This window comes from Camelina sativa, chromosome 15, assembly GCF_030686135.1.
Source record: "Camelina sativa cultivar CO46 ecotype springtype chromosome 15, ASM3068613v1".
Taxonomy (NCBI): domain Eukaryota; kingdom Viridiplantae; phylum Streptophyta; class Magnoliopsida; order Brassicales; family Brassicaceae; genus Camelina; species Camelina sativa.
The window spans coordinates 18,466,373-18,489,573 of NC_141894.1; the positions used below are offsets into that span (position 1 = coordinate 18,466,373).

The 23,201-nt window shown below is 40.1% G+C and overlaps 2 protein-coding genes and 1 non-coding gene across 5 annotated transcripts; all 3 read left to right on the top strand.

The window, feature by feature from the left end:
- Positions 1-8,425: 8,425 nt before the first annotated feature.
- LOC104747248 (ATPase 6, plasma membrane-type-like) lies at positions 8,426-12,565 on the top strand. Its single transcript, XM_010468849.2, has 9 exons — positions 8,426-8,629; positions 8,749-9,420; positions 9,503-9,829; positions 9,913-10,567; positions 10,645-11,159; positions 11,239-11,412; positions 11,499-11,681; positions 11,788-11,963; positions 12,049-12,565. Exons 1-9 carry the CDS (start codon positions 8,579-8,581, stop codon positions 12,143-12,145), a joined length of 2,850 nt encoding a protein of 949 aa, XP_010467151.2. The 5' UTR covers positions 8,426-8,578; the 3' UTR covers positions 12,146-12,565.
- A 2,783-nt stretch (positions 12,566-15,348) lies between these two features.
- Positions 15,349-17,162, top strand: LOC104747247 (uncharacterized). 3 transcript variants are annotated; one of them, XM_010468847.3, is made up of 3 exons: positions 15,366-15,609; positions 16,302-16,421; positions 16,756-17,162. In XM_010468847.3, the coding sequence occupies exons 1-3, from the start codon at positions 15,410-15,412 to the stop codon at positions 16,835-16,837; spliced, it is 402 nt and encodes a 133-aa protein (XP_010467149.1). In that variant the 5' UTR covers positions 15,366-15,409; the 3' UTR covers positions 16,838-17,162. The 3 variants fall into 3 exon arrangements, 2 of the variants coding, with proteins under 2 accessions (XP_010467149.1, XP_010467150.1); XM_010468848.3 differs by having other exon boundaries at positions 16,763-17,162; XR_015581792.1 differs by lacking the exon at positions 16,302-16,421 and having other exon boundaries at positions 15,349-15,609; positions 16,763-17,162.
- A 4,599-nt stretch (positions 17,163-21,761) lies between these two features.
- On the top strand, positions 21,762-21,868 carry LOC147926791 (small nucleolar RNA R71). The gene has a single exon (XR_015583171.1). It is a non-coding gene; the product is annotated as a small nucleolar RNA R71 (small nucleolar RNA).
- Positions 21,869-23,201: the final 1,333 nt, after the last annotated feature.

Below are 23,201 nucleotides of genomic sequence, written 5' to 3' on the forward strand. Positions count from 1 at the left end.
GTTTTTCTGGTTTGATGTATTGTTGTGTGTTGTTTGTTTTGCTTGAACTTGAGGGTCTCATCTGCTTGTGTGTATAACCAAGTAGATGGGAGGATGGCCTCACTAAGTATTTATGATAATACTTACGCATCTCAATTGTTGTTTGTGGTGTGCAGGTAAAGGAAAAGTGTGATCGTGGAATCAAGGGCTATGAGGAGGAGGATGTTCTAGAGACTTGATTGATTGTGGTCTAGCTGTTGTTAGGTTGCTAGATTAAGTCAAAGAAACATTGTAGGATGTTAGCTTTTGGTTATTTCTTTGTTTGGATTATGATGTTATTGGATTATTATGTTGGATATTATTGGAATTATTTTATTTGGTTATCCGCTGTTATTGATTGATGTTAGGATGTTAGTGGGTATGGGACCACTAGTAATTTAAGGTATTTAAAAAAAAAAAAACGGGAAGGGTTGTTTCATTTTGGTATCAGAGCCCTTACGGTTCTAGGTCTAGGGTTCATTGTGCTTTTGCTGTTGATGTTTAGGATTACATGCTATAATTGATTGTGTGATTGGCAATTGTGTGTGGCATGAAGTCCTAGAACATCCTCTTCGAGCCTGATTGTGATTCCACGGTAAGTTGTGTTTCTTGTGTATTAGAATTATTGTTTGCTTAGCCTTCTGTTCTTGGATGATACAGATGGTTAGGGGTGAGGATGCTGTTGGTCGCGGTCGTGGTCGTGGGTGTGGTCGTGGTCGGGGTCGGGGACGAGGTCAGGTTCCTGAGGCCAGTGTGAGTGTGACCCAGAGCATGGCCAGTGAGGAGGTGGCGGAGTCACAGGTTCATCCTAGTGTGTCTGGAGACCAGGCTGGCTTGGGTGACGGCAGGGCGGATGGGCCCGGTGTCGGTCACGGTGTTGCCCCGGGTGTGGGGGTTGCAGCGGGAGGTGCTCCAGGCAGGGAGGATGTCTTGATGGACTTGCTAGCTCAGGTAGCTCAGGCTTTCCAGCGACTTCCAGCAGTTGTGCCGCCAGTGGTTGGTGGGCAGGATCCGGTAGTGCCGCCCGTGGGTGGTGGGCAGGGTCCAGCGGTGCAGCCTATGGCGGGTTTGCAGGCAGGTGTGCAGCCGGGGGCCGAGGTAGTGGATGCTCAGTATGTTCGGATGATGGAGCAGCTGCGGCATGTGGGAGCAGGGTATTTCTCAGGAAGTACCGATCCGAGTGTAGCGGATGAGTGGAGAGAGCGGATGGAGGATATTTTCCTTTCGCTTAGGTGTCCCGACCGGTACAGGGTGGATCTGGCAGTGTTTTACTTGTCAGGAGATGCTCGTGTGTGGTGGAGGTCGGTGACAGCACGGAGGGTGCAGAGGGGTATGTCTTGGGGAGATTTTGTGGGGGAGTTTAACTCCAAGTATTTTCCTCAGGAGGCTCTTGATCGTATGGAGGCACGGTTCTTGGGTCTGACTCAGGGGAACCGTACAGTGCGGGAGCTGGATGCGGAGTTCAGTCGGCTTGTAGGGTATGCAGGCAGGGCATGGGAGCCAGAGGCGGCTCAGGTGCGGAGGTTTTTGTTGGCTCTGCGGGATGATTTGAGGACTCGGTGTAGAGTGAGGAGTTATGCTACGAGAGCGGAGTTGGTTGAGGTTGCAGCTGGGATAGAGGATGACTTGAGGTCACAGGTGGTTGTGGTCGGTTCTTCAGTGCAGCCACAGCAGTCTCAGCCGTCTTCTGTTCCTAGCAAGGGCGGCAAGCCTGCGCAAGGGCAGAAGCGGAAGTTTGATGCTATGCAGAGGTCGAGGCACGGGGGTGCGAGATGCTTTGGGTGTGGTAGTATGGACCACAAGGTGACTAGCTGTCCACAGAGAGGTGAGCAGCGGGCAGTGACAGAGCAGCGGGCGGTGACGGAGCCGCGGACCGATACTCGAGTGTGTTACTACTGCAGAGAGACGGGGCATATCAAGCCTCGTTGTCCCAAGTTGCAGTAGAGGGCAGTAGCAGTGTTGCAGGCTGGAGCTCAGCCAGGGGTGCAGCAGGGTGTGCAGCACGGTGTGCAGCCGGTGGGTTGGATTGAGCCGACGACTCAGGTGTACTCGACCCAGGAGCCCGGTGGCACTAGTGCAGGAGCGATCACAGGTATAACTTCTGAGATTCGAACTTAGTCAATTCAATAGTTCAGATTATATTTGTTTTTGCTTGTGGTCAAGTGTTAGGTTCTCAACACATGAGATTTGTGTAGGGACCTTGTTGGTGGGCGGGTTTAAGTCCCATGTTATGTTTGACTCTGGAGCTTCTCATAGCTTCATTACTCCGGAGTGTGCCGTGAGTGCGGGGATCAGAGGGGATTCTGGAGAGCGTTCAGGAGTTGTCAGAGTTGCTGGAGGCAAGTTTCTGAGGGTTATTGGACGAGCTGGAGGAGTTGATATTCAGATCGCAGGAGAGTCGTGGCCAGCGGATTTGCTTATCAGTCCAGTGGAGTTGTATGACGTCATTCTTGGTATGGATTGGTTGCATCGGTATAAGGTGCATTTGGATTGCTATCGGGGTAGAGTGGAGTTTGAGCGTCCAGGAGGGAAGTTGGTTTTTCAGGGTATTAGACCGACTTCGGGGAGTCTCGTGATCTCAGCCGTTCAGGCAGGGAAGATGATCGAGAAGGGCCGTGAGGCCTATCTGGTTACTATATCTATGCCAGAGTCAGTGGGGAAGTCTACGGTTAGCGGTATTCCGGTTGTGGAGGACTTTGAGGATGTGTTCCAGTCATTGCAGGGATTACCACCATCTCGGTCGGATCCTTTTACCATTGAGCTGGAACCGGGGACGATGCCGTTATCCAAGGCTCCTTACAGGATGGCTCCAGCAGAGATGGCAGAGCTGAAGAAGCAGCTGGAGGATTTGTTGGGCAAGGGTTTTATCCGTCCTAGTTGTTCACCGTGGGGAGCTCCGGTGTTGTTTGTTAAGAAGAAGGATGGGAGTTTTCGGTTGTGTATTGACTACCGGGGTTTGAACCGAGTTACTGTGAAGAACAAGTACCCTCTCCCGAGGATTGATGAGTTGTTGGATCAGTTGAGGGGTGCTACTTGGTTCTCCAAGATCGACTTGGCTTCAGGTTATCATCAGATCCCTATTCATGAGGCAGATGTGAGGAAGACAGCCTTCAGGACGAGATATGGGCACTATGAGTTTGTGGTGATGCCGTTTGGGTTGACAAACGCGCCAGCTGCGTTTATGAGATTGATGAACAGCGTGTTCCAGGAGTTTCCGGACGTGTCAGTCATCATTTTCATCGACGACATCCTGGTATATTCTAAGAGTCCTGAGGAGCATGCAGTACATCTGAGAGCAGTGTTGGAGAAGCTGCGGGAGCAGAAGTTGTTTGCTAAGCTGAGTAAGTGCAGTTTCTGGCAGCGTGAGATGGGGTTCTTGGGTCATATTGTTTCAGCTGAGGGAGTTTCAGTGGATCCAGAGAAGATTCAGTCCATCAGGGAGTGGCCGAGGCCGCAGAGTGCCACTGAGATTCGGAGTTTCCTGGGGTTAGCAGGTTACTACAGGAGGTTTGTTCGGGGTTTTGCGAGTATGGCTCAGCCGATGACTAAGCTTACAGGGAAGGATGTCCTGTTTGTGTGGTCACCAGAGTGTGAGGCAAGTTTTGCAAGTCTCAAGCAGATGTTGACTACCACGCCGGTGTTAGCATTGCCTGAGCAGGACGAGCCTTATGTTGTGTATACAGATGCTTCTAGAGTGGGGTTGGGTTGTGTACTTATGCAGCAGGGGAAGGTTATAGCTTATGCTTCGCGGCAGTTGCGGAAGCATGAAGCTAATTACCCTACTCATGATTTGGAGATGGCAGCAGTGATCTTTGCTCTTAAGATTTGGAGATCCTATCTGTATGGTGGGAAGGTACAGGTATTTACAGATCACAAGAGTCTGAAGTGTATTTTTACTCAGCCTGAGCTGAATTTGAGGCAGAGGCGTTGGATGGAGTTAGTAGCAGATTATGATTTGGACATAGCTTACCATCCTGGTAAAGCTAATCTGGTTGCAGATGCCTTGAGTCGGAAGCGGGTGGCTTCGGCTCAGGAGCAGGATATGGAGGTGTTGGTAGGTGAGATTAGTGCATTGAGTTTGTGTGCTATCTCACAAGAACCTTTGGGTTGGAGGCAGTTGATAGAGCAGATTTGTTGAGCAGAGTGAGGTTAGCTCAGGAGAGTGATGAGGGGCTGGTGAATGCCTCTAAGGCTGCGGGTGCAGAGTATCAGGTTTCTGCTAATGGTACTATCCTTGTGCATGGTCGGATCTGCGTGCCCAAGGGTGAGGATTTGAGGCAGGAGATACTGAGAGAGGCTCATTCGAGTAAGTTCTCTATTCATCCAGGGGCGACCAAGATGTACCGTGATCTCAAGCGGTATTATCACTGGGTCGGGATGAAGAAGGACGTAGCTGACTGGGTGGCGAAGTGTGATACTTGCCAGCTGGTGAAGGCGGAGCATCAGGTTCCTGGTGGTTTGTTACAGAGTTTACCCATTCCAGAGTGGAAGTGGGATTTGATCACGATGGACTTCGTGGTAGGTTTACCTGTGTCGAGGACGTTTGATGCTATTTGGGTCATTGTGGACCGTTTGACTAAGTCTGCACATTTTCTGGCCATCAAGAAAACTGATGGAGCAGCGGTTTTGGCCAAGAAGTATGTGAGGGAGATAGTCAGATTGCATGGTGTGCCTGCTAGTATTGTGTCTGATAGAGATTCCAAGTTCACTTCGGTGTTCTGGAGGGCGTTTCAGGCAGAGATGGGCACGAAAGTGCATATGAGTACAGCCTACCATCCTCAGACGGACGGTCAGTCAGAGAGGACAATCCAGATTTTGGAGGATTTATTGAGGATGTGTGTGCTGGATTGGGGTGGTCATTGGGCAGATCACTTGAGTTTGGTGGAGTTTGCTTATAACAACAGCTACCAGGCTAGTATTGGGATGGCTCCTTATGAGGCCCTGTATGGGAGGCCGTGTCGTACACTTTTATGTTGGACTCAGGTGGGGGAGAGGAGCATATTTGGTGCAGATTTTGTTCAGGAGACCTCGGAGAAGATTCGGGTTTTGAGGCTGAACATGAAGGAGGCTCAGGATCGGCAGAAGAGTTATGCTGATAAGAGGAGAAAGGATCTTGAGTTACAGGTTGGTGATAGAGTGTACCTCAAGATGGCTATGTTGCGGGGTCCGAACAGGTCTTTGACAGAGACTAAGTTGAGTCCGAGGTACATGGGTCCGTTCAGAGTGGTTGAGCGGGTGGGACCAGTGGCATATAGGCTGGAGTTGCCTGAGGTTATGCGTGCGTTCCACAAGGTATTTCATGTGTCGATGCTGAGGAAGTGTCTTCACGAGGGTGATCAGTTGTTGGCTAAGATTCCTGAGGATCTGCAGCCTAACATGACTTTGGAGGCGAGACCAGTGAGGGTGCTCGAGAGGAGAGTCAAGGAACTTCGGAAGAAGAAGATTCCTTTGATGAGAGTCCTGTGGGACTGTGACGGAGTAGAGGAGCAGACTTGGGAGCCCGAGGCGAGGATGAAGGCAAGGTTTAAGAAGTGGTTTGAGAAGCAGACCGCTTGAGCTTGCCTAGCCGGGTCCGAGTTGTAGTCCGTGGCTGGAGCGGGTACGGAGTATTCCAGCCCATCTCTCTTGATATTTGGTCGCTTAGGGGTGGTTGGTTGTGCGACTAAGTATCAAGATGAGGTGGTGCTCGGGATGCGGGTTGTTGGCTCCGGTTGTTGTATTTTTGGTTTTTCTGATGAAATTTCGTTGAGATTGTAACGATTATGACATTTTGAGATTAATAAGATGAGTATTTTTCTTTATGTTTGACTGTTGTTGTCATGGGAAAAGAGAAATAGCTCGGGTTTCTATTTTTGGAAAGTTTCCATAAATAGAAAGTTTCCACAAAAGGAAGGTTTCCATAAATAGGAAGTTTCTAAAATGGGAATGTTTTGTGGAAAAGTGAGGTAGATCTAGCCGGGAGATACTCGTTGGCATCAGTGTTGTTTTTGCTCTAGGCCGTGTGGGCCCAACTCACGTGATACCGATAGCTCGATGGACTTTGTGGCCAGAGAGTGGGAGTGGTATGTTGCTTCGGATGACGATCCGAGAGCGCGCTTGAGGGTGACGACCCAAGAGCGGGATATGTGAGGCTCCCTGGATACCGTAGCTGTGAGCCGAGGCTCGGCAGTGAGCCGGTATGTCTCGAGGGTTGCGACCCGAGAGCAGGGGGAGTGTGTGTGTGTGACTTCCTGGATGCCGTAGCTTAAGGCGGTTGGCCTGATAGCGAGCCGGCATGATTCGTTGGTTGCGACCACGGACGGGGGAAGCACTGAGTTGTGAGCAAATAGTGTTATGATGCGAGTATATTGGCTAGAGGGAGACCTCGAGGGTCAGTCGGAGGTGTGCGGGCTGTTGCGACAGTGGCACGGGAAACCTTGACTGATGGTGTTTAGTCCGGTCTGGGGACGTGCGGGCCGTGATGACGGTGGCACGGAGGTCCTTGGCAGATGGACGGTATTGCGGGATTCGGGGACGAATCCATATTGGTGGGGGAGAATTGTAACGCCCGCGAACCAATTTGTGTATTTTTGGTGTGGGTGTCGATCGACACCCTTGGTGGCATCGATCGACACCATGTTTTTCGGTTTGGTTTGATTTAAAACCCTAATCGTGTGTAAAAGGGGAAAAAACGACCCTAGGTCGTATTATTTGTTTGTACTCGCCGCTTTTGAGAGGAAAAGAAAGGAGAGAGAGTTCTTAAGCTTTTGGGAGAAGTTTGGGAGATTACTTGCTGTTCCTGAGAGTTTTGGAGCTGGGAAAGAGTTAGAAGCTTGCTAGGAGTGAGGATTTCGTTCCTACTGTTCAGAATCTTCATGTTCTTGAGGTGAGTGCTTGACCATGGTTGATCTAAGCATGAGATCTCTCTTGTTTGAGTGTTTTCCTTGTTGTTTTGTGTTGTTTTGTGCTTGGGTTCGTTGTTTGTGTGATTTCTAGTGAATTCCGAGATGGATAGACTTGATTGGAGTCGATTTTGGGTTGATTGGAGTCGGAGTTCGTCGCTGGGATTCGCGCAGATCGTGTCTGCAGAGGAGGCATCGATCGACACTCAGGAGCATCGGTCGACACCAATTTGATGGGCATCGGTCGACACTGTTTGGCATCGGTCGACACCTTGTTGTAGCATCGATCGACACCGTTTGGCATCGGTCGACACTAGTCTTATCCGAGACTTGTTTTTCTGGTTTGATGTATTGTTGTGTGTTGTTTGTTTTGCTTGAACTTGAGGGTCTCATCTGCTTGTGTGTATAACCCAGTAGATGGGAGGATGGCCTCACTAAGTATTTATGATAATACTTACGCATCTCAATTGTTGTTTGTGGTGTGCAGGTAAAGGAAAAGTGTGATCGTGGAATCAAGGGCTATGAGGAGGAGGATGTTCTAGAGACTTGATTGATTGTGGTCTAGCTGTTGTTAGGTTGCTAGATTAAGTCAAAGGAACATTGTAGGATGTTAGCTTTTGGTTATTTCTTTGTTTGGATTATGATGTTATTGGATTATTATGTTGGATATTATTGGAATTATTTTATTTGGTTATCCGCTGTTATTGATTGATGTTAGGATGTTAGTGGGTATGGGACCACTAGTAATTTAAGGTATTTAAAAAAAAAACGGGAAGGGTTGTTTCATCACCTGACTGCTATTAGTGTAATATTTTCTATGCAAAGATATTAATAGATTTAAAAAAAAAAACTATGGAAAGAGGAGATATGTAAATTTTTGATATCTTATATTTAGAATGTAAGATCAATATATTAAATATGTATAACTTATTTTTGTAAATAGGAAAAAAAAACTACGATATATGGAAATAAAAATATTTTTAAAATATGGAAAAAATATATTAGACATCTCACTAATTAACATTTTTAAAATTATAAATATTTTCTATATTATTAATTCTTAAACACAAATAATTTTTTTAATTTTCTAATTATATATTTGAAATAAAAAATTGACCTTAATAGTAATTTAAAGGTTTTATAAAATAATATTTAATAACTAAATCAATTGTATAAAATTTTCATCAAAATATATCAAATAAATCCACGCGTAGCGTGGATTCAAAACCTAGTTATATTAAAAAAAAATACAAAACGTTTGGCCAGCTTCTTTCTTTTTCAAACTTATAAATGTGTTAAATATTAATGAATGCTAGATTTCTATTTGTAGAAATACAAGTAATCTGTTTTCTCCTAAACTAAAAAAAAAAAACAAATTATGGAAAGCAAAAGAAAAGGCATAAAAACAGTTCAAAACACACACACGTATTGTCAAAACTCCTCAGTTTAAGGTCTGCCACAAACTATGAAAACACATACAAGCCACTTGTCTAAGTGTATATATACCAGTTCTTTGTCCTCACATCAAATCACCAAACCAAAGAAAAATCCCAGTTTTAATAGCTTTTACTCTTCTTGTTCTTTAAGACACTTGACAAGAGAATAAGGAGAGTTTTATTTTTCTTTCTACAGAAGTCGAGCTTCGTGAAAACTGTTGTTTCTCATCGTTGTGATTCATCATGGCTGCTGATATCTCATGGGAAGAAATAAAGAAGGAGAACGTTGATCTTGTTAGTGTTTGTTGTTATTTGTTAATGTACCCATTTATTTTATTATTGTGTTTCAACATTAAAACATAAATTGTTATAATTAGAAAGTATTAAACCATGAATGTACGTACGTATTACAGGAGAAAATTCCAGTGGACGAAGTGTTCCAACAGCTAAAATGTTCACGGGAAGGTCTGTCATCAGAGGAAGGAAGAAACAGACTCCAAATATTTGGGGCAAACAAACTAGAAGAGAAGGAAGATAACAAATTTCTTAAGTTTCTGGGGTTTATGTGGAACCCTCTTTCATGGGTGATGGAAGCGGCGGCAATCATGGCAATTGTGCTGGCAAACGGTGGTGGAAGGCCACCGGATTGGCAAGACTTTGTTGGTATCACGTGTTTGCTCATCATAAACTCGACCATCAGTTTTATTGAGGAGAACAATGCCGGTAATGCAGCAGCGGCTCTCATGGCCAACCTTGCACCTAAAACAAAGGTATTAAGAGATGGGAGATGGGGAGAGCAAGAGGCTGCGATTCTAGTTCCAGGTGACTTAATCAGCATCAAGTTGGGTGATATTGTTCCAGCGGATGCTCGTCTTCTTGAAGGTGATCCTCTTAAGATCGACCAATCTGCTCTTACCGGTGAATCTCTCCCAGCCACTAAACACCCGGGGGATGAGGTCTTCTCTGGCTCCACTTGCAAACAAGGTGAGATCGAGGCTGTTGTCATTGCCACTGGAGTGCATACCTTCTTTGGGAAGGCAGCTCACCTTGTTGACAGTACTAACAATGTTGGACACTTTCAAAAGGTATATCTAACTTTAACTTATATTTTCTAGCGGGGCAAGCGATCATTTCGAGTATTTCTAATATGGCCTCTAAATGTTTCAGGTCCTAACCGCCATCGGTAATTTCTGTATCTGTTCAATCGGAATAGGAATGTTGATTGAGGTAATTATAATGTATCCGATCCAGCATCGCAAGTATAGAGATGGAATCGACAATCTTCTTGTGCTTCTCATCGGAGGAATCCCAATTGCGATGCCCACTGTGTTGTCCGTGACAATGGCTATTGGATCACATAGGTTGTCTCAACAAGGTGCCATCACCAAAAGAATGACTGCCATCGAAGAAATGGCTGGTATGGATGTTCTTTGCAGCGACAAAACCGGGACTCTAACTCTTAACAAACTTACAGTTGACAAGAATTTGATTGAGGTTTGAGGACGAATCTTTTTCATCTATCACTTTTTTTTTTTTTTTTTTTTTATTAAAACCTTGTGGTTTTTTGTGTTCATCAGGTATTCCCCAAAGACGTAGACAAGGACACTGTGATACTACTTTCAGCTAGGGCTTCAAGAATAGAGAATCAAGATGCCATCGATACTTCCATTGTTAACATGTTGGGTGATCCAAAAGAGGCAAGAGCTGGAATAACTGAAGTGCATTTCTTGCCCTTCAATCCGGTAGAAAAGCGAACCGCGATCACTTACATTGATAGCAATGGAGAGTGGCATAGATGCAGCAAAGGTGCTCCCGAGCAGATAATTGAACTCTGTGAGCTCAAGGGAGAGACAAAGAGACGAGCACATGAGATCATTGACAAGTTTGCTGAGCGTGGCCTCCGTTCACTCGGGGTTGCACGGCAGACGGTTCCCGCGAAGGACAAAGAGAGTGCAGGAACACCATGGGAGTTTGTTGGTCTTTTGCCACTCTTTGACCCTCCAAGACATGACAGTGCAGAGACCATTAGACGAGCTCTTGATCTTGGTGTGAATGTTAAAATGATTACTGGAGACCAATTGGCTATTGGTAAAGAGACAGGTCGTAGGCTTGGAATGGGAACAAACATGTATCCTTCCTCTTCTTTACTTGAAAACAAAGATGACACCACGGGCGGAGTTCCTGTCGATGAGCTCATTGAGAAGGCTGATGGATTCGCTGGAGTCTTTCCTGGTATAGTAATCATCCTCAAATTTCACTTTTCCTTTGATCTCACTAATCAAATTCTAAACTTTTCTGATCTTGCGTAGAGCACAAGTATGAGATTGTACGGAAACTCCAAGAAAGGAAACATATTGTTGGTATGACCGGGGATGGTGTCAACGATGCTCCAGCACTGAAAAAGGCAGATATCGGTATAGCAGTGGATGATGCAACTGATGCCGCAAGAAGCGCCTCAGATATAGTCCTGACAGAGCCAGGTCTTAGTGTCATAGTCAGCGCTGTGCTCACTAGTCGAGCTATCTTTCAAAGAATGAAAAACTACACGATCTATGCAGTCTCCATTACCATCCGTATAGTCCTAGGCTTCATGCTTGTGGCTCTTATTTGGGAGTTTGACTTTTCTCCTTTCATGGTCCTCATTATTGCAATCCTAAATGACGGTACCATCATGACCATTTCCAAGGATAGAGTCAAGCCTTCCCCAATTCCTGACTCATGGAAACTTAAGGAGATCTTTGCTACTGGAGTTGTTCTTGGGACGTACATGGCTCTCGTTACCGTTGTCTTCTTCTGGCTGGCTCATGACACCACCTTCTTCCCGGTACTCGATACAACACTACTACAATTTACTTAATTGTTATAATCTATAAATTCATTCATCTTGGTGTTGGTGTGTGTAGGATAAATTTGGAGTAAGGTCATTACAAGGCAAAAACGAGGAGTTAATTGCAGTTTTGTATTTGCAAGTCAGTATAATTAGTCAGGCTCTCATATTTGTTACTCGATCAAGGAGCTGGTCCTTTGTGGAACGTCCTGGACTTCTTCTTCTTATTGCTTTCTTTGTTGCCCAACTGGTATGCCATTTGTATTCACACATACACATTTCTGATATATCTCTCTCGACTAATTTTTTTTTTTCCTTTTCTTCTCACTGTAACAGATTGCAACCTTAATAGCTACTTATGCACATTGGGAATTCGCGAGAATTAAAGGCTGCGGATGGGGATGGTGTGGAGTCATTTGGATTTACAGTATCGTCACATACATTCCTCTTGATATCCTCAAGTTTATCACCCGCTATACCCTTAGTGGCAAAGCTTGGAACAACATGATTGAAAATAGGGTATGTGTGAGTTAAATCTTGATTCTTGAATGGTATATGTATATATATATATATATATATATATATATATTGACATTGTATTTAATTTTGCCCCTTGTAATCGAAGACCGCTTTCACAACCAAGAAAGACTACGGTAGGGGAGAGAGAGAGGCCCAATGGGCTCTAGCTCAACGTACGCTTCACGGGCTTAAACCACCAGAGTCAATGTTCGAAGACACGGCAACCTACACCGAGCTCTCTGAGATCGCTGAACAGGCCAAGAAACGTGCAGAAGTTGCTAGGTACGTAAATGATCACTCGAATGATCCACACGTAAACATATTTTACAAGATTGGTGAAAATTGTGTTTTGTTGTGGTGCATGCAGGCTACGAGAAGTGCACACTCTGAAAGGCCACGTTGAGTCGGTAGTGAAGCTCAAGGGTCTTGACATCGACAATCTTAACCAACACTACACCGTCTAAGCCAAACTACAATGACATTCAATTATTCGACTGGGGACACATGATGATGATCTAAGCAATAAAGTTGGAGAAAATGAAATCTTAAAGATAAAAAAGAAGAAAAAGAAAATTCCGATCTGGATTCTCCTTCGGTTTCAATTTCGTTTTTTCTTGGTAAAAACATGATATAATCAGTGGAACGCTTCATAACTTGCGAAAAAATGCAAAAAAGAATAAGACGAAGATGGTAGGCTGGATGAATGAGATGGAATAAAGGAAAGAGAAGAGACATCATCATGTGATGATACACTCGTATTCATTACTTATTAGTAAAACCATATTTGTTTCTACTTGTTTTTGTTATAAGCTTTTTTTATTTATGTTCCTTTTTCTTAATATAAGAAACTAAATTTGATAATGATAGGAATAACTTTTTTTCAAGAAGCTTTTTTTTTTTTGATTCGGCGAGTTTAGTTGGTACTAGATTATGATTCTGCATCCTACCAAAACAAGAGTGTGATTCGTGCTATAGTATGTGACTATGTTTTAATGTTTTTTCTTTAATGAGATTCAAATAGTGAAGTTATATTTAAAAATTAAGGAATGTTATAATACTTTGTAGATAAAACGTTAATCTTATTTTTACCAAATATTTATTTTACTTAGAATATTTTCACTCCTAAAGTACTCAAATTTATTAAATTAATGTATTTTTCATATTTTAGAATAGATTGATAATTTGTATATTATAATTAATACATATTGATTTAATATAATTTTCTGTTATTGGTTATTTAATATTTTCCTCAATTGGTACTTAAACTTTTTTTCAAATAAATATAATTAAAGAAATTATTGAAACTCTTTTTAGAAAAAAAGTATGATCAGATTAATTAGTTAATATAAATTAAACATCATAATTTGTTCTACATTGTGTTATGTTAGAAACTGGGAGATCACTGTGGGTATTAGATCCCACACTCAAGTATCCTAGTGGACAAAGAGATATTGGATCCCTCAAAAATGATAATAAACGAAGAAAAAATAAAAAAAAAATATAAAATTTAAATCGACAAAGCTTAAACTGTTAAAAAGTTGTGTGTATCTATATATACATTTTTGAATTAGATTTTGGATTATACCCTTTTATTTGTACTTATTTACAAAGTTAATCCCTAAAATTTTTTCAAAAATCTATATATACATTTTTGAATTACATTTTGGCTTCTACCCTTTTATTTATACTTATTTACAAAGTTAATCGCTAAAATTTTTCCAAAAATAATATTATTTAAGATTTTGTTTCCTATATATTTTACATACCATTCCAACTAAAAAATACAACAGAATCAATATGGAAACAGAAACTATGATATACAGTAGTTAGTCACACCTTCTATTGTGTATTGAAGATATTCTATCTCTAAATCATTTGCAAATAAAGAAAATTATTTGTTTTCCAAAACCTGTGAGTGTTGATTCTTAACGTAAGAAGAGTTTCGATTCACATTTATTTAAATATTAAAATTAATATATATAAACTTAATAAAATTAAATAATATTACGAATATGTAAAAATAAATTTTTAAAAAATATTATATAATATGGATACATAGTAGATGGGTTATAAAGAGGAAATGTTGGAATTAATAAAATATTATTAAAATTATGCTAGCATGGGTTAAATCCTAATTTTATTTTTTTGTCAACACTATTAATACTAGAATATTTGACATATAAAAATTAAGTTGATTTAACTAAGATTATGTAAAATAATTAAATCATTAGGAAAAATGTGACTTAATCATAGCGTATAAATGACTTACTATGTACTTAGATCCCTTATTTTTTGTTATAATAATTAAAAATCAAAATAGAATCTCAAACTCTTAACAAAACAAACTAAATATAACAAACAAATGGTCATAAAGTATCTTGCAGATTAAAAAATTAATATAAACACTTAACCGCACAAACGGTCAGAAAATTTAGTTATTCCTCTATTTGGAAAACATCCAATATTTAACAAACAAATACAATATAAAATATAAATAATAATAAAAATTATATGCATACGGTGTACCGCGAGTTAAAATCTAGTTAATTCTAAAAGTGAATGCCCTTTTTGGATGTACAAGGTTTTGTATTTATACAAAAATAAGCAATTAATGCAGTTATCTTCTTCTTCTTCTTCTTTTTTTTTTTTTTGGCAAACCAGTTATCTAATCTCATAATTCCCTATTATGTTGTTTCTTTTGATTTCACAATTATTTTTTAACATCTGTTTTGAATTGATTCTGTATTTACCTTTACTTCATGGCTTTACCTCGAGTAGCCCTGGGCATTCAGGTACTCGAACCCAGAGTTTTTGGATTTTTGGTTTTTCAGGTTTAGACACCCGTTCGGATTTTTTTATCCTTTCAGATCGGGTTTGGATTGGATTCCTTTGGGTTCGGGTTAGTTTGGGTATACCTGAAACCCGATGAACCCAACAGATATCCGAGAACCCAATCGAATTTATACACCTAAATTGAAAGTTAGACACTTAACCTGAATGTTAAAACACTTGAACTGAATGTTAAACAAAATAAAAGTCTTCAAAACTAAAGAGAAATTCAACTATTCCAAAAAAAAGAGAAATCCAAAATATCTTTCATTTGTTTCACACTCTTCTCTTGCTTGTTCCTTTGGCATGTAGTCACTTAAGGTTTTTCTATTGGGGTTCAAACTCTGAAAAAGAAAATTACAAACATTGAGAGATAAGTTTTTGAATTAACACTACAAAATTTCAGATTGTAAGCAATGTTAATTTCAAATAGAGAGATAAAATGAACCTCTTTGAAGCTCATCTTCAAATACAAATTCTGCAAGAATCTGTGCATTTGTAAGCACTTTTTCTTCAAACTTTGTCTTGCTTTAGCCAATGTTCCGTACACATCAAAATCTCCACCATATAGTCTGTTAGATAACTTCTAAATCAGTTTATTATCCTTCCACTAGTGCTAAAAGCACTTTCAGAAGCAACTGCTGACACATGCATAGCAAAATAGGGTTAAGAGGGAATATTTATAAGACTATCTTTATCGGGACTTCTTAGCAATATTTCTTAGGTTTAATATGATTAAAAACAAATAAAAAATGGTGATATTACTAAGAATAACTTCTTAACTAGGGGTTTAAGAAACTCTAAGAAGCATGGACGTGCTCAAAAATGATTGGGTGTAATTTTTAATATTAAAGGAAAAAAATTGCATTCACTTTTTTTTTTCTCTTGCGACGGAGATTATGAAGTTGAAAAGGATTTTTGTCAATGATCTGTTGGAAGTAGAGATGATTGACGACAACGACCACCAGAGTCCTCCTCTTTCTACTAGAATGCACCGAGTTCCGTACAGTTCTGCTGGTCCGAGTAACCGTCGTCTCCGTCACGGCCATGGAAAGGTGGCCATTGTAGACAATAATGGCCTTGAGCTCACTATCACCAGGTCTCCCTCTCTCTCTATATATATATTATCTTTGTAGGAACTAAATTTTTACCCTGTTCGGGAATTTTGGAGATAAATGGTGGTGATTTAGCCTTTACTGTAGATTGATTGTTCCATGAAGCTGATTGGTTTTAGGATTGGGCATTGCTCAAGTTTGGATATTTTGTGACGTTTTGCCCCTTGAAAGTTTGAATTTTGTGACATGGGTTGTGAATTCTTTAGCCCTAAGGTTGTTCTGCTTCTGTTTCAGGGTTTTGAGTTGTTTATAAAGTTAGATTTTTATATTGGTGACAATTGTTCTGGGTTTGCCTAATTGCCCTGTTTCTGGTTCAGGTTTTTTAGTTTTTGGCTAAATTTAGGATTTTTCCAATTGATTTGTCTTGGTTTTAAAGTTTTGAAAGTGATTGATTGGTTGAAGAGACTTAAGTTTGTTGACTGAACTGGATTTTGTACGTCCAAATCACCTAAACCAAAACTCTAAATCAGATTCGCCATACTCGAAACTCTTAAGTTGAACGCAATAGTATTGCCATTGATTCTAACTCATGTGTGCTTGATTACTAGGTTTTGGTTTCTTAGTTCTACAGATGGAGGATTCTATCTAAAATTGTGATCTTTAGTGCAACCACAGTTCCTTGGTTCTTTTACTAGCTAACTTTTGGTATGCTTGATCTTTTTTTTATTTGCATCAGCCTCAAGTATTGTCAAATTTGCTCTAGACTAGCAGAGAAAGGCATCAATGGACATGATGATGATGACTTACTAAAGCGCAAGACCTTTTGTGGTTTCTTTTCTTGCTCTCGTCCTTTGAGGTCACTCTATTCGTTTTACATTGCGTGGTACTCCATATTTAGACACATTTTTTAGATTAGACAACAACCAGCATATCATGTCCTGCAATATTCTCGGTGATAAAGCTCCTTAGTTTTGAGATTGGGCGGGTTTTATTGTGAACAATGATGTGATGTGAGAGAATAACTAGTGTTTGTTTGTCCACCTCTAGTTCTTGTAGATGAAACCTGAGGAGTTAATTGGTATTTTTACCGTATGTGTTGTTGTAATGTGGGCAGAGATATATGTATTTAGAAGCTATTCATGTTTATGGAAGAATAAAAGACTCAACATCTGATAGTTGGATCTTAAAAGTTTGCAGCCATTTGGACAGAGGACTGAACGTTCCTGTGAGCTGGCTGAGGCTGACGAAGCTTGTGAATTGATTCTACTCTAATGAGTTTCCAGACCTTCCATCAGATGAACACCGAGGCAATACTGGATGAGTTTCAAGCTTTATGAATGGTGGTTCGATTGCGCTCATGTGTTCTCTAACAGCAACATGGTGGTTAAATCACCAGAAGAAAAAGCTAAAGAGGGCTTTGATGGTTTTTGAGATAGTCTGTGAGGATCTTTTGGTTTTGTATGATGTCATTGCATTATCGACCAAGTATGTAAAGGATCTTGGGATGCTATAGTTCAATTAATTATGGAGTGTTGGGGTGAGATTTGTTTCTCCACTTTTATAAATTTCTTTAAATTTCTATAATATTTTTCAAAAATAAGAACTTCATCAAGAGATTTACCATTGGAGGGGATAATTTTATTTCACCTACAAAAAGTTCTTAGTTTTAAAAAGTACACTATTTATTCTTACAAAAATATAAGAGCCCCAAATACAAATCTACCAATAAACATTCTCTAAGGAAACAGGTTGACCTAGCTACGTCAGCAGGTATACGACCATGCTGCACGAGGTGGAACTCGAGCTCCACTTCGAGTGCATGATCGGATAGGTGATCGGGTGGTTCCATTCTTTGATCTGAATGTATATACGCTCACTAAAACAGGAATAACTCTTGAACCGCACATCCGATTGGCTTCAAATTACCACCTTTAGAAAGAGAACTCGATTTCCTATAACTTTGATGAAGAACTCAGAAGCTGAACCCCACCGTAAAATCTTCATTCGAGTCGATATTTGAAGGTCTTGTCATGAACTCGACCAGGTGCTATGTGGCAATTATCGGGTGGTATGGTCGGGTGCCTCCTTTTTCCTTCTTGATGCTTCTGTGTAAGCCCTATAAATGTAACCAGTTCCGTCCGTGTGATAACTGCAACTTGTTAACCCTTCTTTTTGCTCTTTTTAGGCTCTAAAGTACCCGTTTTCATCTAAAATGCACAAATGCAACAATGCAGTACATTAAGTAGCCTAAATGCAGATTCCTACGGTTAAGGACCTAAAAATACTAAGGTTAGGGTATATATAATGCAAAATATGGACAAAAAAGGTGCCTAAAACATGTAAATTAGAGAGTTATCACACCCCCAAACTTATCTCTTGCTAGTCATCTAGCAAGGAAGTAAGAGGATGAGGTTTGAAAATGGGGACTCATAACCTCATAGTACCAAGCGAAGGATTCAAGCTATAGTCATTAAAGATAATTTAATGGTGCTAAGATCAATTAACATACTTACAAATATTTTTCTATGCTTATCACCATGCATCGATCTAGTTCATCCTCCAACTAACAGTAAAGACTTGTGATTCCAAAGAACATCTCTTTCATATTCATTAAACTGTTTGGCGAATTCTTGCAAATGGAAAGTGAATCAAACTCAATCGGTTTCAAGGGTAAGGGTTTTTTTTTGGGTAGGTAGGTTCCAAACAATATCTTTAGGTGGCTTATTCTCAAAAAGAAGGAATGCTAGACAGTTGTGAAAACTATCTAAGACTGAAAACAATTTGGGCATACAAAGCTTAGTTCTTAATAATCTACCATTTTCTCATTCACTTTCTTTATATCCAACACCTTAGAATAAAACTGCCTACAACCTTGATTTTAACTCCTTTTTTTTTTTTACAATCCCTAAGGTTTTAACTTTGAACAGCTAGCCCTCTCTTACAACAATTTTTTTTTTCTTTTTTTGCTGTACTCCTATTTTTTTGTGTTTTCTCCTTTTTTTTTCTTTTCTAGGAGGCTATAGCAAGACTCTTCTCTTTTTTTTTTTTTTTTACTTAGAGACTTAGAGCTAATTAAACTGAACCTTAGGGACTTTCTTCTTTAGTTTTTATTTTATTCCTCAACCCAACCCCAAATAAAAATGCTAACAACCTATCTTTCAAAACCCATTCTATTAGCTAGTCCAAATGATTCTAAACTTAGCTAAAACAAGAGCCAATTCTTTGTCGTTCTCAATACTCTCAAGGTTTCACAACCTATAGAAACATCAAAACATGAAAAAGCCTCACTCAACAAATCACAACAAGGCTTGAAAGAAAAGGATTGGGTTTAAGGGTAGGGAAAAAGAATTTTGGGTTAAGTGAAAAGATTGGCAAAAATAGAGTGTTAACCCGAGTTTAGAGTTACCATGAGCAAACATTCAAATTCCATAAGCAATATAATTTAAGTTCAGGTTAAGTCCAATAATATAGAGATGATACAATGTTCAAGCAAGTTTCACACAAGTGGAAAAAGCTTTCAAAAGACACAAGGTTTTAAACAAAGATTTTTTTTTTTTCAGAGATTGATCTAGCAACAATGAATATTGTGATTAAAGGCTATAACTTCAATCCTAAGGTTGGACTTTAAACAAGGTGGTTTTAATCATTGTCCCCTAAAATGCATATGCAACAATCCTAAAAGCAACAATCTAGACTCAATCCTAATATGTAAATGCAACTAAATGAACACTTTTTTTTTTTTTTTTAATTTTCAAATTTTTAGGGTTTTTTTAATGCAAATAGATGCAGACTCAAATGAATAAAACTAGTATGAAAAAATTTGAAATTAGAAAATAAGAAAATAAAACACAATGTTAAATACATTCTAGGACCCTCCCCCAAACTTAAATTACACAGTCCCTGTGTAAATAAAAGTCTGGAAAAGAATCCAAGAATCACAAAATGGAACAAACTTTAATGCAATGTTATTTACAAAGGTTGGATGAATGTGGTACCTCATTGGTTGGTGAAGAAAGACGTCACAACAGCTTTCATGCTTCCCAATGAACACTCAGGCTTGTTCTCAGCTCCAGTGGTTGCTGGATTTGGCTCATCAGTGAGCTCGTTGATGTGTGTGGACCTGTTGCTTGGACCAGCATCCGAGTCATGCATCGGGTAGGGCATCGAGTACCCCATCGGGTTTGACATCGGATAGGCTCTAGCTCATTCAAATATCCCCTTAACACTTAGAGGGGGTTATTGGTTCTATGATTTTAATGGATTTGGAAATCCAGACAAAAATTATGTGTTATTCAATCATTGATTTTAAAATACTTATCAAAATAATGTGTTATTGGTATCATGATTTACAAATACTTGTTAAAATCCCATGTTATTCATTTAATGATTTGTTTTTGGATTTCAAAATCCACATTATGTTTTAAATGGATTTGTATGGATTTGAAAGTGTAAAATAGAAGGATTCAAATCCAAGGATAAAACATGTTATTTCAAAATCTATGTGTTTTGATTTCTAGAATTTACAATTCCATATGAATTTAGAAATCACCCATCCAATAACACCCCCTTAATGTCTTTTATTCCTAGAATTCAAAGACACTAAAGAAAAGAAATCAAAACAACAAAAAACTTTAGCCATATTTAGAAGGATACCTTTGGGACTTCCTCCCAAGTGAGCTTGTTTAAAGTCACTAAGCTTGACTTTTCACCCTTCTCATGCTTTGGAAGATTTATAGAGAGAAGATGAAGTCCTCTCTATTCCCTGAGATTTCATTTTTCTTCTTTTTCTAGGATCTATGCTAAAAGTGTTATTTCTCATCGTTACATGCAGCCCTTGCTTTGCTTTCTTTGAGGAAGAACCACTGACTTTCCCTTGAAGTTTCTTGATTTTCCCACTGATATTCTTCACTGTAGTTGTCAAATCCCTCACAGAATCCTTGAGAATGTTAGTAGTTTGAAGTGCTGACAACCCATCAGATACGTGCTTTCTTGACTTTAGCTGTTGGGGAAGCTTGGAGATTGAGTCTGAGCATTCTGGAAGAGCTGGAGTGTGACCCGACCATGGACCCAAACATGAAATCGACCATGGGGTCGTGGGGTCGTGCTCCCCATGGAGCTTTCTCAGATGCTGTGAAAATTTCAGTTTCTGGCCCATTTACACTCTCAAAGACTGCTGGCTCAGGTAGCTAGTTTTTTTCTTGGATCCAGAAGGTATGCCCAACAATAGTTGGCTTCTTCTGCTCAAGTTCTTTAACTTTTGGCTTATCCTTCATTTCAGCATGTTCTAACAAAGGTTCATGACTCAAGACGATCATTGCTGGCTTATCAATATAAGCGTTGTTCTTTTTCAGCATTTGCTCTTTAAACCGGCTTGGAAATGGAAAATGTGGCTGATAGGGAGGAGGAATGAACTGAACTGGATTTTCAGGATCTTGAGAAATGACTCGATCAAGCACTCGACCATGTGCTCGACCATGTGTATGGTCGAGTGGGGTCTCAAGCTCAGTTTTCTTCTCATTCTGCACTTCTGGTTGGAGAAAATCCTCCCCATCTTGGTTCTCACTGTCCAAGGTGAGCTTTGTAGGTAGTTCTTTGAGAGATATAGCTTGGGCAGTGGCAATCTCTTTGAGATTGTAATTGCAGTCCCATTGAATAGTCCAGAAGAAGGAGATGCACTCTTGCTCTCTAGGTGAAACATTCTGCAGGTTAAAGCTTCAATCTTAATATTAAGGCCACCATATGTGCAGTCTATCTTGTTATTCATCTCTGTGAGCTTTTTACTTGTTTCCATAGCTCCATTAGCTTGACCTTGTAGGATTTGCTGAAGCATACTCTTCATCCCCTGATCTTGAGGAGGAGCCTGCTTGGGTTGTTATGGAGGATAGTTTGAGACCATAAACTGCTCATCTTCACAAACAACATGTACTTGCTTCTGTTGGGTTTGAAAGAGTTTATCCAGCTTCTCATTGAAGGCTTTTAGTTCCTTTCTATGCCCTTCCTCAGAATCAACACCGCCCCTTAAGCTGGAATCATATTCCTCACTATAATTTCCATTGCACTTAGCAAGATTCTCTACTAATTCCCAACCTTCAGCGACATCTATATTCATGAAACTTCCATTGGAGGCTGTGTCTAAAAGTTTATGATAATGGTAATAACACCTCTATACAAAGTACTCAACAAAGATGCATTGTTGAATCCATGATGTGGGCATTGTCTCTGGTAGCCTTTGAAGCGCTCCCATGCTTCACTGAAAGACTCGCTACTCTGTTGGAGAAATCCTGAAATTTCGTTCCTCAAACATGCAGTCAATGAACTAGAGAAGAACTTTGCAAGAAAGACCTTCTTACAATCAATCCAAGAGGTGATTTTTCCAAGGATGTAGAGTCTTCTCCCACTGATGGGCTTTATCTCCTAGAAAAAAAAGGAAACAATCTCAGCTTCAATGCATCCTCACTAACTCCATTTATATTGGTGAGGCTACAGAGCCTATCAAACTCATCAAGATATGCAAGGGGGTCTTCAGTAGGCAGTTCATGAAATCTGTTGCTCAGAACCATTGAAATCAGACTACTCTTGATTGTGAAGGTTGTGTTGTGGACAGCAGGAGGCACTATCCCATACCTATGAGTATGAGTAGTGGGAGCATCACTATCACCAATCTTCCTTCTCCTTTGAGGTTCATTTTGATCGGGTAGGGGTCACGTCGGTTCACCTGAGATCCATAACAGACAAGCAAACACTCAGTACTGAGATATAATAAAAAGAATTTGATCTAGCAAGTGCTGAAATCCTAACTATAACAAGAAACAACCAAATGGCAACAGCGCCAAATTGATAACAGGATTTTTCACCCAGTGTATCAATTCCCTATGCAGTTGTAGTACAAAGGGTTATCAATCCAAATGGTTGTTATACTAGCAGATATGATGCAATCAGAAACAAGCAAGTCAAGCCAAGTAATAATGGGGGTTTATCTATCAACCTAAGGGGAACAAAAATAAGAAAACAGAAAGAACAAAAATCAAGAACAACTCGAAGTACCACACGATGCAGGTGATCGAGTAGCTGATCGGGTTGGTGGTCAGGTTGATATAAAAACAGTAAACAATCAAGATGCAAAAGCTCCTAAGGATGGGGTAATTGGTTCATAAGTATTCCTAATCAACCTAGAATGTTTTACAAGCCTCAAGCAATCTATTCCCTAGACAATGAATCTCTAAACCTGGCTAAAACACTCTCGTGATAGAAACAATCAACCTTAGTCACTCCCCTACCCAACGCTCGTTGGAGAAACATGACTAATAAGGCATTAAAATCCGATTCATTATTGTCAATAAACTCCTTACACATCTAATCTCTTAGGCAAAGCGAGTAAATCTCTAGCATTAGCTAATTCAGGCATTTCATCGAACACCTCTCGGGCAGAAATGCCTTGAAATTAATCTCAACCTCTCGGTCTGAAAATAGCACTAAGAACACTAATCCAGAAGGGAATTTTCATAAAAACAATCAAGCTAAAATATCCTAACTGATTAAAAATACATACTAGCCTATCTCATCACTAGAAACTTTGATTCACTACTCAGATCTCATGGCAAAGAACATAAACCCAGAAATAAATAAAAATTGCATA

What these genes read in the sequence shown, in the direction of transcription:
- LOC104747248 (XM_010468849.2), top strand. Translation starts at nt 8,579, where the DNA reads ATGGCTGCTGATATCTCATGGGAAGAAATAAAGAAGGAGAACGTTGAT. An exon ending in CTTTCTTTGTTGCCCAACTG is followed by an intron (nt 11,413 to 11,498) that starts GTATGCCATTTG and finishes TCACTGTAACAG; the next exon opens with ATTGCAACCTTAATAGCTAC. An exon ending in ACAACATGATTGAAAATAGG is followed by an intron (nt 11,682 to 11,787) that starts GTATGTGTGAGT and finishes TTGTAATCGAAG; the next exon opens with ACCGCTTTCACAACCAAGAA.
- LOC104747247 (XM_010468847.3), top strand. Translation starts at nt 15,410, where the DNA reads ATGAAGTTGAAAAGGATTTTTGTCAATGATCTGTTGGAAGTAGAGATG. An exon ending in CTTGAGCTCACTATCACCAG is followed by an intron (nt 15,610 to 16,301) that starts GTCTCCCTCTCT and finishes TATTTGCATCAG; the next exon opens with CCTCAAGTATTGTCAAATTT. An exon ending in TCTTGCTCTCGTCCTTTGAG is followed by an intron (nt 16,422 to 16,755) that starts GTCACTCTATTC and finishes GGATCTTAAAAG; the next exon opens with TTTGCAGCCATTTGGACAGA.